The sequence below is a fragment of the Sturnus vulgaris genome, chromosome 1 (assembly GCF_052056855.1).
Source record: "Sturnus vulgaris isolate bStuVul1 chromosome 1, bStuVul1.hap1, whole genome shotgun sequence".
Lineage (NCBI taxonomy): Eukaryota > Metazoa > Chordata > Aves > Passeriformes > Sturnidae > Sturnus > Sturnus vulgaris.
In genome coordinates, this window is record NC_142243.1 from 156,373,887 (window position 1) to 156,393,338 (window position 19,452).

The 19,452-nt window shown below is 61.2% G+C and overlaps 1 protein-coding gene across 3 annotated transcripts in view; it reads left to right on the forward strand.

Annotated features, from left to right (window-relative positions):
- Positions 1 to 6,524: 6,524 nt before the first annotated feature.
- NRBP2 (nuclear receptor binding protein 2) overlaps positions 6,525 to 19,452 on the forward strand; it is a 28,511-nt gene continuing 15,583 nt past the window's right edge. For 2 of the 3 annotated variants that reach the window (XM_088180858.1, XM_088180865.1), the window contains exon 1: positions 6,548 to 6,967. In XM_088180858.1, coding sequence (XP_088036984.1) covers positions 6,851 to 6,967 — 117 coding nt within the window. In that variant the 5' untranslated portion in view covers positions 6,548 to 6,850. Of the gene's footprint in view, positions 6,968 to 19,452 lie in introns of all 3 variants that reach the window. The other variant, XM_088180861.1, reaches the window with a different exon arrangement.

The following is a 19,452-nucleotide window of genomic DNA, read 5'->3' on the forward strand; positions in this document are numbered from 1 at the left end:
TCCTTTCTGCTCCTCCTGCCTGGGTGGGAGAGGGACTGTCCCCTCCTCAGGCCTGGGAACTGCCCATCCCATCAATCCCATCAATCCCATCAATCCCATCAATCCCATCAATCCCATAAATCCCATCAATCCCATCAATCCCATCAATCCCATCAATCCCATAAATCCCATCAATCCCATCAATCCCATCAATCCCATCTCAATTCCATCCCATTATCCCATCCCATCAATCCAATTATCCCATCCCATCCCATCAATCCCATCAATCCCATCCCATCAATCCCATCCCATCCCATCCCATCAATCCCATCCCATCCCATCCCATCCCATCCCATCAATCCCATCCCATCCCATCCCATCCCATCCCATCCCATCCCATCCCATCCCATCCCATCCCATCCCATCCCATCCCATCATCCCATTATCCCATCCCATTATCCCATTATCCCATCCCATCCTCAGAGCCTGCTCCAAAACCTCCTCCAAAATCCTGCCAGTGTCCAAAATCGAATCAGCTGTGTCCAAACCACAGCCAGATGTGTCCAAACCACAGCCAGCTGTGTCCATTCTGCCTGTTTCCAGCTGGATTCTGGCTATTCCCGATGGATTCTGGCTCGATGTGGTTCTGCTGGAGCAGGGCTCCTGCACAAGGTGCAGTTTTCCTCCAAAGCTGCAGGGATGATGTGCAAGGCTCTGGTTTTCCTCTGGGATCCAGTGGGAAAAGGCTGCTCTGCTGTTCCAAATCTCCCCTTTGATCTGGGTAGGAAATGCTCGGCTCCTGCCCTGGCTGGAGCATCTCCCCATGGGATGATGGAATTTGATCAGCCCTGCCCTGGGACTGCATGGCCATGAACAGGAGAGATCTCCTGGAGGGAGGATGGGCTGTGGGCAAGATAAAGAACCCTGGGTGGGTTAAAGCCACCTGGATTAACACCTGGCCCATTGACAGAGATCAGGGTCACACCTGGATTAACACCTGGCCCATTGACAGAGACATCCCCCCAGAGATCAGGATCACACCTGGATTAACAGGTGGTGATAGAACACAAACTTTTGGTCACGTCCTGTACTGTGACCTAAGACAAGCTCAGAAGCTCGGGGTCCTGGTCCAAGCCCTGGCCCTGGGGGACACCTGGGGGACACCTGGGGGACACCTGGGGGACACCTGGGGACAGGGGTGGGTGACAGGAGCCCCAGCTCCCCCCTCCCAGTACCAGCAAATCCCACCTGCCTGGCCTCCCACACACCTCAGTCCTGGATGGAACCCAAACCCCGAATGTTTAAACCCTTAATCCTGGATGGAACCCAAAACCTGAACCCCTAAACCCATAATCCTGGATGGAACCCAAACCCCGAATGTTTAAACCCTTAATTCTGGATGGAACCTAAAACCTGAACCTTTAAACCCATAATCCTGGATGGAACCCAAAACCTGAACCCCTAAACCCATAATCCCAGGGCTGAGATCCCCCAATTCCCCAGCCAGGAGCTCTGGGGCTCGGTGGGGCACGGCCAGGTGAGCTCACCTGCATTCCCAGCACGTTCCCTCCCGGAGGGGGCGGCCCTTCCCAATCCCTGGCTGCAGAGTGGGGTGGGACAAGGTGACAGCAGAGGGAAAGGACAGAGCCTGGCAGGACAAAAAGTCTCAGCAGCTGCCCCACCCTGGGGGTTCCAGGTGGGGGCTGGTGAAGGGAATCCTGGAATTGTCGGGGCTGGAAAAGCCCCCGAGCTGTGCCCCAGCACTGACCACGGCCCCAGGAGCCACAGGGCCCCCAAATCCCTGCGGGGATGGGGCTCCCCCTGCCCCGGGCAGCTGGGAAGGAATTTTCCAGGGAGGAATTTTCCTGATCCTCGCTGGCACAGCTCCAGGCTGATTCCTCCTGTCCCTGGTCCCAGATCCCAAATCCCCTCGGCTGCCAGGGAGGTTTTGGGAGCCACAAGGTCTCTCCCTGCTGGAGTCTGTAAATCAAAGAGTCCCCCCGAATTCTTCGGGGAGAAATCAGAGTGCAGGGATTGAATTAAAACCTTTGGGTGGATTGAAGGATGTTAAGCCACTCACACATAAAGTAGAGGTGAAAGTTTAAGCTTTGGAAAAAAACAAGCAAGCAAGTAAGTAAACAAGCAAATAAGTAAGTAGAATAAGTTTTAAAGATTTTTTTTGTTTTGTCAAAAAAATAATTATTTTAGTGTTTTGTAAAATACTAACCCAACATCTTCCCCCCTCCCCAGCCTCCTTTTCTCCAGGCTGAGCCCCTTCCCATTTCCCTCAGGAATTCTCCAGCCCCTTCCCATTTCCCTCAGGAATTCTCCAGCCCCTTCCCCATTTTCCCCAGGGATTCTCCAGCCCCTTCCCCATTTCCCTCAGGGATTCTCCAGCCCTTCCCCATTTCCCTCAGGGATTCTCCAGCCCCTTCCCCTTTCCCTCAGGGATTCTCCAGCCCTTTCCCAGCTCCCTCAGGAATTCTCCAGCCCTTTCCCAGCTCCATTCCTGTCTCTGGACGTGCTCCAGCCTTTCCATGTCCTTCTTTTCACGAGGCAGAGGCACAAACCTGTCCCAGGACTGGGGTCACCCTGGGGCTGGAACAATTCAGGGTTTGTTGCTCACCTGGGCACACCTGGGCACACCTGGGCACACCTGGACACTTTGCCAGGGCTGGTGTGGAGCTGCAGGCTGGCAGAGCCCGGGGCTCGGGGTGTGGAGCAGCCTGGGGGTCAAGCTTCCAAAATTTGAGTGATGGAGTTAAAATCACGGCTGTGCAGTGAAATAGAAGTGTGTGAAGGGTTTTAAATTTGAGGTTTTTATAGTACAGTAATAGGTATGGGACAGGATTGAGGATTTTGGGCAGTGTCTCTTTGGGTGTTCATCTTCTTTGTCCTTTTTCTTCTTCTTCAATGGGTTTCAGGTTGTAGTTTCTGTCAGTGTCACACATGGGAATTTGGTTAAAAAGATAAAAGATTTGGGTTAAAAAGGTAAATAATGCAGGTGTTAATTCTCTATGGGACTGCTGAGCTTTAAGAGACCTCGCAGCAGTTTCCTCTGTCCCCATTTTCCTCACTTCTAACAGGTGGCTGGAAGCGCTGCTGGACTTTCTGTACTTTTGATAAGATTTAATAAACAACCGAGCCCAAACATGACAAAATCCGTTTCCATCGTGCTCTTGTTAATCCTGGCTCTGAGTGAAGGCAGAGGAGACTAAAACAAAGCACAGACCGAGTGGGGCAGAGTCCCGGGGCTGCTCCAAGGGGCCCGAGCTCCCCCTCACCCGGAGCCCAGCAGGACTCAGCTCCTCCCGTCCCTGGAGGTTCCAGGGCTGCCACAGCCAAGGAGGAAGGACCCGGAGGGAAAGGAGCAGCAGGAGGGGACACAGCCCGCGGATGGGACACTGAGGATGAGGAGGGGACATTGCACAGGCCACTGGGAACAGCCCCTGCCCCACTCCCGTCCAGAGGATTCCCACACCGGCAATTCTGGGCTCAAAGTGACCAACCCCGAACGAGGAGACCCAGGCGCAGCTCCCGCTGCTGGGCGGGGTTTCTGTGCCTGAAAGGGCCCAGAGGATTCTGGAGGAGCTGCTGGGCCGGGCCAGGCCGGGGATCTCCAGCCGTGGATGTGACAACACGAGGGACATCCACAGAGAGCGCCTGGAGAGCAAACACTTCCTCCAGTGAGGCTGGGAGGAGCTCCCAGCTCCGAGCTCCGAGCCCCGAGCTGAGCCCACGGTGACCCTGCACCCCCCTGTCCATCCCTGCATCCATCCCTGCATCCACTGCATCCCTGCATCCCTGCATCCATCCCTGCACCCCCCGTGTCCATCCCTGCACCCATCCCTGCATCCATCCCTGCATCCATCCCTGCATCCATCCCTGCACCCATCCCTGCATCCACTGCATCCCTGCACCCATCCCTGCACCCCCCGTGTCCATCCCTGCACCCCCCGTGTCCATCCCTGCACCCCCCGTGTCCATCCCTGCACCCCCCGTGTCCATCCCTGCGTCCCTGCACCCATCCCTGCATCCACTGCATCCCTGCACCCCCTGCATGCCTGCACCCCCCCGTGTCCCTGCACCCCTCCCTGCCCCCCCTGCCAGCCCTGCATCCCGAGAGGAAAATCCCAGGGCCTGGAGCAGGGCCAGGCTCTGCTCCTTCCATCAGCTGCACCCCTGGGAATGCACAGCGTGCAGTTCCTGCAGCCCCTGCACCCAGGAGCTGCAGCTGCATCTCTGCCTAGCAGCCCTCAATCGATTCTTCTCCCACTAATTCACATAATGGCTTTTAAAATCCCTTTACAATCTGCGGCAGACGAGCTGAGCCAAGGAATTCCACCGGGGATCACAGCGAGCCCTCAGCCCAAGGGGCAGGGAAAGGTTCCCACAGGGAACGACACACCTGGGAGGAGCAGACAGGTGAGATGTGCCAGGTGTGCTGCCAGGGGTGGGAGAGGGGGAAGGGAAGGGAAGGGAAGGGAAGGGAAGGGAAGGGAAGGGAAGGGAAGGGAAGGGAAGGGAAGGGAAGGGAAGGGAAGGGAAGGGAAGGGAAGGGAAGGGAAGGGAAGGGAAGGGAAGGGAAGGATGGTGAAGAGCCTCATCCTCCTCCAGGCCTGCACAGGCTCAACTCAGGTGTTCTCCCAGCTCAGGTGTTCTCCCAGTTCAGGTGCTCTCCCAGCTCAGGTGCTCTCCCAGCTCAGGTGTTCTCCCAGCTCAGGTGCTCTCCCAGTTCAGTGTTCTCCCAGTTCAGGTGTTCTGCCAGTTCAGGTGTTCTCCCAGTTCAGGTGCTCTCCCAGTTCAGGTGTTCTCCCAGTTCAGTAACTGGTTTCCCATGACAGCTCTGCCACCCCTCCCGGTGCCACCAGAGCCACCCAGAAACTTCAGTGGCCACAGCAAACTCTGCCAGCTCAGAGTTCATCACTTTTTGGGGGAAGCTGGAGGGGATGAGGGCCAGTTCCACAGAAAACCTGCTGGCCACGGACAGGAGATGGCCACGGACAGGAGATGATGGCCATGGACAGGAGATGGCCACAGGAGATGTTCATGGACAGTAGGTGGCCACGGACAGGAGGTGGCCACGGACAGGAGATGGTGGCCACGGACAGGAGATGGTGGCCATGGACAGGAGGTGGCCACGGACAGTAGGTGGCCCCAGGAGCAGCTCTGGTAGCCAGAGTCAGCCAGGCTGGGAGGTGGCCCAGGGGCTGTGAAGATGCCGGGGCCGGTGCTGGGTGGGGTTTGTGTGGGGCGTGCCTGGGTCTGTGTTTGGTTACAACATTTTTATTCTTTGTCCTTGAACCCAGTGCCAGAACTCCACCGTGATAAGAGCCAGGCCCTGATTCCCGTGCAGCCCTGCCTGGCACACGAGGGACAAGGTCACCCAGCCCGGCAGCTCGTGGCACCCGGCACAGGGCACGGGGCTGGCACGGGGCTGTGGCCCGGGGGTCACAATGGGGGGGTTTAGGGCCAGCCCGGGGTCACAGGGACAGCGGGGACTCCCCCGGACACGGGGCCCTGGCAGAGCCGCAGGGCTGTGCTGGAGCCTCCGTTGACCCTGGTGCCACGGTTGGTGGCCCAGCAGGACCTGCTGGTGGCCCACACCAGGAAACACCTCCAGGTCCCTTCTCCCGAGCCAGGGCCGCGATGTTTGCCCCAAACCTGGCGTGCATTTCCTGTGTCACCTCCTGTGGCCCGGAGCCACCCCCGCTGTCCCCTCGGTTAACCACAGGCCGAGGGCGAGGACGTGCCCAAAGCCAGGCAGGCGCCAGGAGAGCTCGGAAACAGGGAGGGACGAGAACGGTCGGGCTAAAAGTAACTGGAGACTGCCAGAAAAAGCAAAAAAAAAAGAAAAAAAAACCATTAACGAGCCAGAGACTTCGCAGTGGAATGAAAACATCTGGGTGGGGGCTGGTCCGGACCCTTCGGGGCGCCCAGGGCCCGGCCAGGGGGTCCCGCAGGGCTCCGGCACTGGCACCGAGCGGTGGCTACTCCGGGAGGTGCCTTGGTGGCCCCGGCACGTCCCGGGACAACTGCGGGGATTGGGATGGGAGCCCCCCGAAAATGGGGCTGGGGGGAGGCCGGGCAAGGCAGCCCCAGCGGGGTGGGACGGGCCGGGGGCTCCCGGGGGTGAGACAGGGGCACCCAGGGGTGGGACAGGGGCACCGAGGCGTTGGACCGAGGCACCCAGGGGTGGGACCGGGGGCTCCCAGGGGTGGGACAGGGGCACCGAGGCGTTGGACCGAGGCACCCAGGGGTGGGACCGGGGGCTCCCAGGGGTGGGACGAGCCCCGGGGGCCCCGAGCGGGGGCAACCGGCGGGGCTGGGGGGAGGGCAGGGACACGCACCGGACACCCCGGGGCGAGCCGAGCATCCCGGAGCGGGTGCGGGGGTCCCGGGGAGGTGCCGGGGGGTGCCGGGGGTGCGGAGTTTCGGGATTTTGGGGTTTCGGGATTTTGGGGTTTCGGTGTTTCGGGGCTCCTCCCGGCGGGGCGGGGCGTGCGCGGCCGCACGTCCGGAGCGGGGCGGGACGAGTTCGGGCCGGCCCCGGCGGCACCGGCAGAGAGCGCTGGGGCTCGGGGCCGTGCGGGGCTGCTGCGATCCCCGCGGCTCGGCTCGGCTCGGCTCGGCTCGGCTCGGCTCGGCTCGGCTCGGCTCGGCTCGGCTCGGCTCGGCTCCGTTTCGCTCCCTTCGGCTTGGTTCCGTTCGGTTCGGCGCTGCATCTGCTCGGCTCGGTGTGATTCGGATCGGATCGGATCAAAGCGGATCGGGTCGGGCTCGGCACAGCCCGGCTCAGCTCGGTTCGGCACAGCTCGGCTCGGCCGGGCTCGGTTCGGCTGGGCTCGGCTGGGCTCGGCTCGCGGCCGGGATGGCGGTGCCGGAGCCGGACGCGCGGCTGGCGCAGGAGAAGGAGGAGGAGAGCGAGGAGGAGAGCGAGGTGCTGGAGGAGAGCCCGTGCGGCCGCTGGCAGAAGCGCCGCGAGCAGGTGGGACGGGAACGCGGCCTTGGGAACGCCGGGAATTGGGATGAGGATGCGGGGGAACGGGGATGGGGATGGGAACGCCGGGCCCTGCGGGGCCCCGGGCTGTGCGGGCACGACCCTCGCCCGTCGCGCAGTCCCCGGGCACGGCGATGCCCAGGGCACGGCGATGGAGGCAGCGGGGAGCGGGTCCCGGGGCCGCGGAGCCGAGCTCGGTCACGGCCCGGGCCGGGGAGCCGGTGGGGAAAGCCGAGCTCGCCTGGTCACGGTGCTCTGAGCCGCTCTGCAAAGCCGAGCCTGCCTGGTCCCGGTGCTCTGAGCCGCTGTGCAAAGCCGGGCTCGCCTGGTCCCGGTGCTCTGAGCCGCTCTGCAAAGCCGAGCCTGCCTGGTCCCGGTGCTCTGAGCCGCTCTGCAAAGCCGGGCTCGCCTGGGCTCGGTGAGGGCTCACGGTGCCCAGGTGTGCGGGGTCGGGTTCACGGTGCCCAGGTGTGCGGGGTCGGGTTCACGGTGCCCAGGTGTGCGGGGTCGGGCTCTCGGTGCCCAGGTGTGCGGGCCGGGCTCTCGGTGCCCGGGTGTGCGGGGCCGGCTCTCGGTGCCCGGGTGTGCGGGGTCGGGCTCTCGGTGCCCAGGTGTGCGGGCCGGGCTCTCGGTGCCCAGGTGTGCGGGGTCGGGCTCACGGTGCCCAGGTGTGCGGGGCCGGCTCACGGTGCCCAGGTGTGCGGGGTCGGGCTCACGGTGCCCAGGTGTGCGGGGTCGGGCTCACGGTGCCCAGGTGTGCGGGGCCGATCTCTCACCGTGCCCGTTCTGGGGTCGCTCCGGGCTCAGGGCCGGGTTTCACCCGCTCTGGGCTCCTCGTGTGCCAGTGCAGGTGCCAGGTGCGGTAACCGGGCTCGCCGTGCCCGGGGTGGGGAGCCGGGCTGTGCCCCGGGCCAGTCCCGGAGCGCGGGGCTCCGACTCCCGTGGGTGACACCAGCCAGGTGACACCAGCTGGGTGACACCAGCCGTGCAGGGTGACACCAGCTGTGCCGGGGTGACACCAGCCGTGCCCAGGTGACACCAGCTGTGCCGGGTGACACCAGCCGTGCCCGGGTGACACCAGCCAGGTGACACCAGCCGGGTGACACCAGCCGTGCCCGGGTGACACCAGCCGGGTGACATCAGCCGTGCCCAGGTGACACCAGCCGTGCCGGGGTGACACCAGCCGTGCCCGGGTGACACCAGCCGTGCCCAGGTGACACCAGCCGTGCCCGGGTGACACCAGCCAGGTGACACCAGCCGTGCCAGGTGACACCAGCCAGGTGACACCAGCCAGGTGACACCAGCCGTGCCCAGGTGACACCAGCCGTGCCGGGCTGCCCTCAGCCGCCCCACGGGGCTCCCGGTTCTCCCGGGGGTTTTTGCCGGTCTGGGTCCCTGAGCTGTGCCCGGTCACAGAGCGGTGACCCCGGGGCTGCTGCGGGCACTGGGACGTGCCGGGTCACTGTGGGGTGTTGGGGATCCCTCACAGCCCAGCCCGGGGCTGCAGAGCTCAGCTCATCCTCCCCCAGCAGAACCGGGATTGTCTCCCCAGAACTGGGGCTGGAGCGGCCCCGGCTCTGCCAGGGCACCCCGGAGCAGAGCCAGGGGTGAATCCTGAGCCCCCACGGGCCGGGGCAGCTCTGGGAGGGCCCTGTGGGGCCTCCGGGGGAACTGACCCATCCAGGGGTGTTTATCTGCCCCTTATCTCCCCTCTCCCGTTAGGACCCGGCCCAAAACTGCATCTCCCAGCCCTCATTCCCAGCCTGGGCTTTGCTGGGATCTTGATAAGCTGCTCCTGGCTGATAAAACTGCTCCTGGCTGATAAAACTGCTCCTGAATGATAAACTGTTCCTGAATGATAAAACTGCTCCTGAATGATAAAACTGCTCCTGAATGATAAACTGTTCCTGAATGATAAACTGCTCCTGAATGATAAACTGCTCCTGGATTATAAAACTGCTCCTGCCAGTGCCATCAGCACCTGCCCTTCTGTCCCTCGGTGCTTCCACGGCCACAAATCCCCTTTCCATCCCCCTTCCATCCCTTCCCCCCGTTCCTGCCCCACACCGGGGTCCCCAACCCTGACCCTCGTGAGAAGGAGGGACTGGGGAGCTGGAGCACGGTCAGAGACAGGAATGGAGCTGGGAGGGGGCTGGAGAATCCCTGAGGGAAATGGGAAAGGGCTGGAGAATTCCTGAGGGAAATGGGAAGGGGCTGGAGAATCCCTGAGGGAAATGGGGAAGGGAATGGAGAATCCCTGAGGGAAATGGGAAGGGAATGGAGAATCCCTGAGGGAAATGGGAAGGGGCTGAGCCTGCAGCAAAGGAGGATCCCGAGGGATCTTTTCCCTCTCTGGAATTCCCTGACAGGAGGGGACAGCCGGGGGGATTTGGGAGCTGGGAACAGGGACAGGAGAAGAGGGAACGGCCTCAGGCTGGGCCAGGGGAGGTTTAGGAATTTTCCTAAAAACCCCTCCTGTGTGTCCTGGCGCCTGGTGATGTTTAATTGAGGATTCCATCCGCAGGGATTTTCCAGCTGGAGCCTTCCCAGGGATGGTTTGGCCTCCCAGGGGTGCGACCTACAGAGCTGAGCCCGGCCTGGGGAGCAGGGTAGGCAGAGCTTAAAGCTGAGCCTAGAATGCTGAAGGAGCACAGACACTGTCCATGTAGGCAGAGCTTAAAGCTGAGCCTAAAATCCTGAAGGAGCACAGGCACTGTCCATGTAGGCAGAGCTCAAAGCTGAGCCTAGAATGCTGAGGGAGAACAGACACTGTCCATGTAGGCAGAGTTTAAAGCTGAGCTTTTGTCCTGAGACAGGACAAGGGCAAACAGCCCCAAGTGGTGCCCGGGGAGGTTTGGGTGGGATTTTTGGGACAATTCCTCCTGGAAAGGCTGGAGTCCCCACTCGGGGAGGTTTAACTTCCCCAGGGGTGTGGCTTGGGGACAGGGGTGGGTGCTGGCCTGGGGGGGCTGGGGACAGGAAGGGCTCGGTGGGCTCAGATCCTTTCCACAAATCCAGCTCTGCAGACTGAAAGGTGCTTTATTAAATTTATTAAATTTAATGCAGACTGAAAGGTGATTTATTAAATTTAATGTACATGAATGGTGTGGGCACAAGGACTGCAGCTTGTTTTCACACCCAGGGCTGTGCTGGGAATAACCTCCCTTCCCAACCTCCTCTGCCTATTTATGATCCTTTTTATGCCTGTTGATCCCTATTTATGATCCCTATTTATTTATCTCTGTTGGTTTGTCCCAGGTTGGTTTATCCCAGGTTGGTTTATCCCTGTCTGGTTTATCCCTGTCTGGTTTATCCCAGGTTGGTTTATCCCAGGTTATTTGGTTTATCCCAGGTTATTTGGTTTATCCCAGGTTATTTGGTTTATCCCAGGTTGGTTTATCCCAGGTTGGTTTATCCCTGTTGGGTTTATCCCAGGTTGGTTTATCCCAGGTTATTTGATTTATCCCAGGTTGGTTTATCCCAGGTTGGTTTATCCCAGGTTATTTGGTTTATCCCAGGTTGTTTGATTTATCCCAGGTTGGTTTATCCCAGGTTGGTTTATCCCAGGTTATTTGATTTATCCCAGGTTATTTGGTTTATCCCAGGTTATTTGATTTATCCCAGGTTGGTTTATCCCAGGTTATTTGGTTTATCCCAGGTTATTTGATTTATCCCAGGTTATTTGATTTATCCCAGGTTATTTGGTTTATCCCAGGTTGGTTTATCCCAGGTTATTTGGTTTATCCCAGGTTGGTTTATCCCAGGTTGGTTTATCCCAGGTTATTTGGTTTATCCCAGGTTATTTGGTTTATCCCAGGTTATTTGGTTTATCCCAGGTTGGTTTATCCCAGGTTGGTTTATCCCAGGTTATTTGGTTTATCCCAGGTTATTTGATTTATCCCAGGTTGGTTTATCCCAGGTTGGTTTATCCCAGGTTATTTGGTTTATCCCAGGTTATTTGGTTTATCCCAGGTTGGTTTATCCCAGGTTATTTGGTTTATCCCAGGTTGGTTTATCCCAGGTTGGTTTATCCCAGGTTATTTGATTTATCCCAGGTTATCTGGTTTATCCCAGGTTATTTGATTTATCCCAGGTTGTTTTGTGTTCCCAAACCCTCCCTGTCCCCAAAGGGGGGCTGTGACCATCAGGTGTTCTCTGCTCACGAGTGCTGCTCCCAGCACGATCCTCTGTGACATTTCCTGCTCCAGGCTGGGATTCCCACACCGTCCCCTCCCCTCTCCCACCCATCCCCACCTGTCAGCTCTGCCCAGTGTGGGAATGCCCTGGATGCAGCAGCTCGGGGATCCTGGAGGCCTCCTTGGGGTGGGAGTGGGGTGGGATTGGGGTTGGGATGGGATTGGGATGGAATTGGGATGGGATTGGATTGGGATTGGATTGGATTGGGATTGGGATTGGAGTGGGGTTGGGGTTGTGCTGTGGCAGAGCTCAGTTGTGCTTTATGGACAGAATTTGTGGTTGTTCCTGTGATTTTTTCCTCTCCTGACCCCGCAGTTGTCCCTTGCTCGTGGCTCTGTGGGATGGGGAAGGGATGGAGCATCCAGAGGGGCCTGGATGGGCTGGGGGGCGAACCTTGGGCACCTGGGGGGGCCCAGCACAAACACGGGGTGGGGGAATGGGGAGAATCCCTGGGGAGAATCCCTGGGAATAATCCCTTGGGAATCCCTGGGGAGAATCCTGGGGAGAATCCCTGGGGAGAATGTCTGGGGACAATCCTGGAGGGAATCCCTGGAGAGAATCCCTGGAGAGAATTCCAGGAGAGAATTCCAGGAGAGAATTCCAGGAGAGAATCCCTGCAGAGAATCCCTGGGAATAATCCCTGGGGAGTCCCCGGGGCTGCTGCAGGGCTGGATCCGGGCTGGCAGAGCTGGGGGTGCTCACCTGGACAGGAGAAGGGTCCGGGGAGAGCTCAGAGCCCCTGGCAGGACCCAAAGGGGCTCCAGGAGAGCTGGAGAGGGACTGGGGACAAGGGACAGAGGGACAGGACACAGGGAATGGCCCCCAGTGCCCAGGGCAGGGCTGGATGGGATTTTGGGAATTAGGAATCCTTCCCTGGCAGGGTGGGCAGGGCTGACACAGGTGCCCAGAGCAGCCCCTGGACCCCTGGAATTTTCCAGGCCGGGCTGGAGGGGTTTGGAGCACCGGGACAGGGTCCCGTGTCCCTGCTGGTGTCACAGGGTGGGACTGGGGGTCCTGCAGATCCCCCCACACCCCCCCCGTGCTGGGATTGTCCCGTTCCACCCCTGAGCCTGAACTCCTCCAGCAGGATGAGAGGAGGGAATTTCAGTTTTCCCGTTGGAAATGCAGAGAGGAAATGCTGAAAATCATTAAGGAAAATCGAGGTTTGGTAAAACCTCGGGGAGAGGGGGAGGTTCTGGGGTGCTGCTGTGGGTTCCCACCGATCAGCAAAGGAAAACAAACCATGGAAAAGCAGAGTAAGCTCTGGAATCCCGGGAGGTGCGGGGGGTTCCCATTTTTAGGCATTAATGAGGTTGCAGTTGGCAGCAGGACCCGTGGTGGATGATTTGGGAAGGCTCCAACTATGCAATATCTGCCACGGGGATATTTTTATTTTTAAAAGCTGCTTTGTTGCCAGCCGTCCCCCGGGGGTGTGAGGAGCAGCACGGGGGGATCTGTGCAGGATTTGGCTCCTTCTTTTCCTGCCCTCCCTCTTGGCCCTGCTCCCTTCTGCTTCCACGGCTTTTCCTTGCGGGGTGAGGCTGGGGTGACCCCGCAGCTGCACTGCCCAGACTTTGGGGTTAATAGCCAAGAATTTGGGATGAGAGCCAAGACTTTGGGGTTAATAGCCAAGACTTTAGGGTTAATAGCCAAGACTTTAGGGTTAATGTGCAACATTAATGCCCATTAACATTAATGTGCTTTTAGCACAGCGCAGGCTTCGCCCTGCCCGCGCTCTGAGCAGGGGTTTGGGGGCTTCCAGTCAAGGATAAACCCAAAGGAATTGGGGTTCTGGTGGAAAGAAATGCTCCTGGGAGCCGGCAGTGCTGTCCCAGCACGGGGACAAACCTTGGATCCCCGGGGCTCCCCAGCACCCCCCGAGCCCGAGCTGCTCTGGGCCGGTTCTGGGGCCTGGGGGCTGCTCTCCCCGGGCCAGCATCTCCATTTCCCGGAGCTTTTAATCCCCGGGGATCTCAGCCGGCCACAACAATCGCCAGCCTTGTTCTGCTGCTGGGGAGGGGCTGACGTCAGCCCGCGGTCAGGCTCCAGTGCAGGGCTGCGGATTTCATGCAGGAACACGTTCCCTTCACCCCATCCATATTCTGAGAGCAATTCCTGCTTCAGCTCCTTCATCCCATCCATATTCTGAGAGCAATTTCTGGTTCCAGCTCCTTTATCCCATCCCATTCCTGCACAGGAATTCCTGGTTCCAGCTCCTTTATCCCATCCCATTCCTGCACAGGAATTCCCGGTTCCAGCTCCTTTATCCCATCCCATTTCTGCTCAGGAATTCCTGGTTGCAGCTCCTTTATCCCATCCCATTCCTGCTCAGGAATTCCCGTTTCCAGCTCCTTTTTTCCACCTCTCAGCTCCCAGACCGTTCCCTCTCTGCTCCCCCCTCCCCCAGAGTTACAATTCCTGCCCTTTGCTGTGATTTTTTTCCCTTTCCTGTTTTTATCCAGGCTGTTTTGTGCCTGTTCCTCTCTTTCCCCAGGGATGGTTTTGTTGGCAGGGCCCAGCTCAGTTCTCCTCCTGGAGCCCCCCGGGTGCCCCTGGGCTCCTTCCTGCTGCTCCTCAGGAATTTTGTGTTCCAGGGCTGGGATTGGGGTGTCCGGGCCGGGTTTTGGGGTGGGTGGAGATGCTGGAATGCTGGGGGTGAGCTGGGATTGGGGCTGAGCTGGGATTGGGGTGCCCAGGCCGGGGTTTGGGGTGGGTGGAGATGCTGGAATGCTGGGGGTGAGCTCTGAACTCAGTGCTTGGCTCCAAAGCCGAGGCTGAGCTTTTCCTGCAGGGATGGCAGAGCGGGCACCGAGGCTTTCCTTGGCATTCCTGGGGCTGCTCAGCTGATGGTTCAGCTGCTTAGCGGGAAAAAACACGGAAATGAGAAAAATTCCTGCGAGCTGGGCTGGTTCCTGCTGGCACCGCTCCTGCCTGGGCCGGGCTGGGCTGGGATTGACATCCAGGACAGGTTGGGCTGGGCTGGACTGGGCTGGGATTGACATCCAGGACAGGTTGGGCTGGGCTGGGCTGGGATTGACATCCAGGACAGGTTGGGGAGTCCTGGCCCAGCACTGCAAAGGGCACTGGGCATTGTCCCAGCTTGGACTGGTGGGCACTGGGGGCAGCGGGATGGACACAGGGTGACCATGGGATGGACACAGGGAGCCATGGGATGGACACAGGGTGACCATGGGATGGACACAGGGAGCCATGGGATGGACACAGGGTGACCATGGGGTGGACACAGGGTGACCATGGGATGGACACAGAGTGACCATGGGGTGGACACAGGGTGACCATGGGATGGACACAGGGTGACCATGGGATGGACACAGAGTGACCATGGGATGGGCACAGCATTGCCAGGGGTGCTGGGCTGGGTGACCCCAGGTGTGTGTCCCCCCCAGGTGTGTGTCCCCCCCCCTAGGTTTGTGTCCTCCCAGGTGTGTGTCCCCCCCAGATCTGTGTCCCCCCCAGGTGTGTGTCCCCCCCAGGTTTGTGTCCCCCTCCAGGTGTGTGTCCCCCCCAGGTCTGTGTCCCCCCCAGGTGTGTGTCCCCTCCAGGTGTGTGTCCCCTCCAGGTGTGTGTCCCCCCAGGTGTGTGTCCCCCCCAGGTGTGTGTCCCCCCAGGTCTGTGTCCCCCCCCCAGGTGTGTGTCCCCCCCAGGTGTGTGTCCCCCCCAGGTCTGTGTCCCCCCAGGTCTGTGTCCCCCCAGGTGTGTGTCCCCCCCAGGTCTGTGCCCCCCCAGGTCTGTGTCACCCCAGGTGTGTGTCCCCCCAGGTTTGTGTCCCCCCCCCAGGTGTGTGTCCCCCCAGGTTTGTGTCCCCCCAGGTGTGTGTCCCCCCAGGTTTGTGTCCCCCCCCCAGGTGTGTGTCCCCCCAGGTTTGTGTCCCCCCAGGTGTGTGTCCCCTCCAGGTGTGTCCCCACTCCAGGTGTGTGTCCCCCCCAGGTGTGTGTCCCCCCCAGGTGTGTGTCCCCCCAGGTTTGTGTCCCCCCCAGGTGTGTGTCCCCCCCAGGTGTGTGTCCCCCCGAGGTCTGTGTCCCCCCAGGTCTGTGTCACCCCCAGGTCTGTATCCCCCCCCCAGGTGTGTGTCCCCCCCAGGTGTGTGTCCCCCCCAGGTTTGTGTCCCCCCAGGTCTGTGTCACCCCCAGGTCTGTGTCCCCCCCCCAGGTCTGTGTCCCCCCTCCAGGTGTGTGTCCCCCCCAGGTGTGTGTCCCCTGCCGGGGCCGTGCTGGCCCTGGGGGTAAAGCAAACATCTCTGCACCCTGCACAGGGCACGGCTGCTGCCAGGAAATGCCAACTCTGGCACTGCCCCTGCCCGAGCTCTCCTGGCTGGGCCCTGGGCAGTGGAAAAATCCTCCCGTGTCCTTCCCTGCAGGAGAACAGGGAGCTCCGTGTTTGCTGGGCAGCTCTGGGCACCAGGGCAGGACAGGAGAGAATTCCAGCCCTGGATGGGCACAGAGGGCAGGACAGGAGAGAATTCCAGCCCTGGATGGGCACAGAGGGCAGGACAGGAGAGAATTCCAGCCCTGGATGGGCACAGGGGGCAGGAAGGGCAGCAGAGAATTCCAGCCCTGGATGGGCACCAGGGCAGGACAGGAGAGGATTCCAGCCCTGGATGGGCACAGAGGGCAGGACAGGAGAGGATTCCAGCCCTGGATGGGCACCAGGGCAGGACAGGAGAGGATTCCAGCCCTGGATGGGCACAGAGGGCAGGACAGGAGAGGATTCCAGCCCTGGATGGGCACAGGGGGCAGGAAGGGCAGCAGAGGATTCCAGCCCTGGATGGGCTCAGGGGGCAGGACAGGAGAGGATTCCAGCCCTGGATGGGCTCAGGGGGCAGGACAGGAGAGGATTCCAGCCCTGGATGGGCACAGGGGGCAGGAAGGGCAGCAGAGGATTCCAGCCCTGCCAGCCGTGGGCAGGGTCTCCCTCCAGCACCATTCCCGAGGATCCCTGCCCGGGATCCTGCTGGGATCTCACAGGGACCCCTGAGCTGCTGGGGCTGCCAGGCAGGAATCCCCAGGGAATGGACACAGAGCAGTGCTGGATATTGGGATGGGATTTGGGGCAGGCCCTGGCACAGGTGCCCAGAGCAGCTCTGGCTGCCCCTGGATCCCTGGCAGTGCCCAAGTGCTGGGCTCAAGGGCTGGGTTAGTGCTGAGCTCAAGGGCTGGGTTAGTGCTGAGCTCAAGGGCTGGGTTAGTGCTGGGCTCAAGGGCTGGGTTAGTGCTGGGCTCAAGGGCTGGGTTAGTGCTGGGCTCAAGGGCTGGGTTAGTGCTGAGCTCATCCTCTGGGTTAATGCTGAGCTCAGGCCCTGGGTTAGTCCCAGGCTCAGGCTCTGGGTTAGTCCCGGGCTCAGGCCCTGGGTTAGTGCCGGGCTCAGGCCCTGGGTTAGTGCTGGGCTCAGGCCTGGGTTAGTCCCAGGCTCAGGCTCTGGGTTAGTCCCGGGCTCAGGCTCTGGGTTAGTCCCAGGCTCAAGCCCTGGGTTAGTCCCCGGCTCAGGCTCTGGGTTAGTCCCGGGCTCAGGCCCTGGGTTAGTCCCAGGCTCAAGCCCTGGGTTAGTCCCCGGCTCAGGCCCGGGTTAGTCCCGGGCTCAGGCCCTGGGTTAGTCCCGGGCTCAGGCCCTGGGTTAGTCCCGGGCTCAGGCTCTGGGTTAGTCCCCGGCTCAGGCCCGGGTTAGTCCCGGGCTCAAGCCCTGGGTTAGTCCCAGGCTCAAGCCCTGGGTTAGTCCCCGGCTCAGGCCCGGGTTAGTCCCGGGCTCAGGCTCTGGGTTAGTGCCGGGCTCAGGCCCGGGTTAGTCCCGGGCTCAGGCCCTGGGTTAGTCCCGGGCTCAGGCCCTGGGTTAGTGCCGGGCTCAGGCCCTGGGTTAGTCCCGGGCTCAGGCTCTGGGTTAGTCCCGGGCTCAGGCCCTGGGTTAGTGCCGGGCTCAGGCCCTGGGTTAGTCCCGGGCTCAGGCCCTGGGTTAATCCCGGGCTCAGGCCCTGGTTTAGTCCCGGGCTCAGGCCCTGGGTTAGTCCCGGGCTCAGGCTCTGGGTTAGTCCCGGGCTCAGGCCCTGGGTTAGTGCCGGGCTCAGGCCCTGGGTTAGTGCCGGGCTCAGGCCCTGGGTTAGTCCCGGGCTCAGGCCCTGGGTTAGTCCCCGGCTCAGGCCCGGGTTAGTCCCGGGCTCAAGGCTTTGTGCCAGGCAGGATTAACGCTGCTCTGCCCTCTGAGCGTTTCTGTGCCCGCTCCCCTCCCTGGCGGTGTCACCGCACTCAGAACTGGTTTGTCCAGCCCTGGGCCCATCCCCTGCCCCGGGGACAGGCGCGTTTGTCACTGCGGCTGGGGACAGCGCCCTGCAGGTGGCCCTTAGGGCGCTGAATGGGGCCAGGAGCGCGTCCCCAGCTGGGGACAGGGGGTGTGACAGTGACAGTGACGGAGCTGTGACAGTGACAGCTGTGACAGTGACAGAGCTGTGACAGTGACGGAGCAGTGACAGTGACAGAGCTATGACAGTGACAGTGACGGATCTGTGACAGTGACGGCTGTGACAGTGACAGCTGTGACAGTGACAGTGACGGAGCTGTGACAGTGACAGTGGCAGAGCTGTGACAGTGACAGAGCTGTGACAGTGACGGAGCAGTGACAGTGACGGCTGTGACAGTGACAGAGCTGTGACAGTGACAGAGCTGTGACAGTGACAGAGCTGTGACAGTGACAGTGACAGAGCTGTGACAGTGACAGAGCAGTGACAGTGACAGTGACAGCTGTGACAGTGACGGAGCAGTGACAGTGACGGCTGTGACAGTGACAGTGACAGAGCTGTGACAGTGACGGCTGTGACAGTGACAGAGCTGTGACAGTGACAGTGACGGAGCTGTGACAGTGACAGTGACAGCTGTGACAGTGACAGTGACGGCTGTGACAGTGACAGAGCTGTGACAGTGACAGTGACGGCTGTGACAGTGACAGTGACAGAGCTGTGACAGTGACGGCTGTGACAGTGACAGAGCAGTGACAGTGACAGTGACGGAGCAGTGACAGTGACAGTGACGGAGCAGTGACAGTGACAGTGGCACAGGTGGCACAGCCCCTTACCCACGTCAGGGGGCACAGGGGGTCGGTCGCCCCTCACCACGGGCTCTGCCCGCGCTGCCCCTCCCTGTCCCTGTCCTTGGGGACCTGCAGGACACAGCTCAGGTGTCCCTGCCGGGGCCTCAGCCCTCTCCGCTCTTTTTCTATTTTTTTTTTCCTTTCCTGTTTTCTGAAGCGATTTCTGTGTTGCAACAACCACCCCTGCCCTGCCTGGGGCCACGGCCGGGGACAGAGGGCACAGTCTGGGCAGGGCCGGGGGACACGGGGACTGGGGGACACGGGGATTGGGGGGGCACAGGGACTGGGGGGACACGGGGATTGGGGCACACGGGAACTGGGGGACACGGGGATTGGGGACACGGGGACTGGGGGGACACGGGGATTGGGGCACACGGGAACTGGGGGACACGGGGACTGGGGGACACGGGGATTGGGGGACACGGGGATTGGGGGACACGGGGACTGGGGGACACGGGGATTGGGGACACGGGGACTGGGGGACACGGGGACTGGGGGACACGGGGATTGGGGCACACGGGGACTGGGGGACACGGGGATTGGGCGATGTGGGGTTTTGGGGGGCACGAGTGGCCCAGTGCCAGCAGCCCCCGCAGGGGCTCCCCCCCTTCCCTGCTGCCCGTGGGGTGTCCTCGTGCCCGGCACCCCCTGCCCAGCCCCGGGCTGCCCCAGTTTGGGGGTCGGGATGTCACCCCCAATGTCGCGGTGGCACCGAGGGGTGAAGGAATCGGTGCCCACAGGGAGTGGAGACTCGTGGGATGGTTTGGGGGGGAAGGGACCCCATAGGATCCCCCCCTGCCATGGAAACCAACCCTGCTGTCCCCGCTATCCCGGCCCCATCCCCTGCTGCTCCCGCAGCCCCAGAGCTGAGCCCCGAGCCCAGAGCCCCCAGCCCCGAGCCCCGAGCCCCGAGCCCCGAGCCCCGAGCCCTTCCCGGGCCTGGCTCAGCCCTCGCTGCCGAGAAAAGCCCAGAAGGGAGCGAGTGATGGGAAGCTGAAATCGATCTTGGGAAATCAGCCCAGCCCCAGCCCCAGCAGCGGCTCTGGGCCCTGACCCAGCCCCGGCCCCATCGCTGGTTCTGGGTTCTGACCCAGTCCTGGCCCCATCGCTGGTTCTGACCCAGCCCCGGCCCCATCGCTGGTTCTGGGCCCTGGCCCAGCCCCGGCCCCATTGCTGGTTCTGG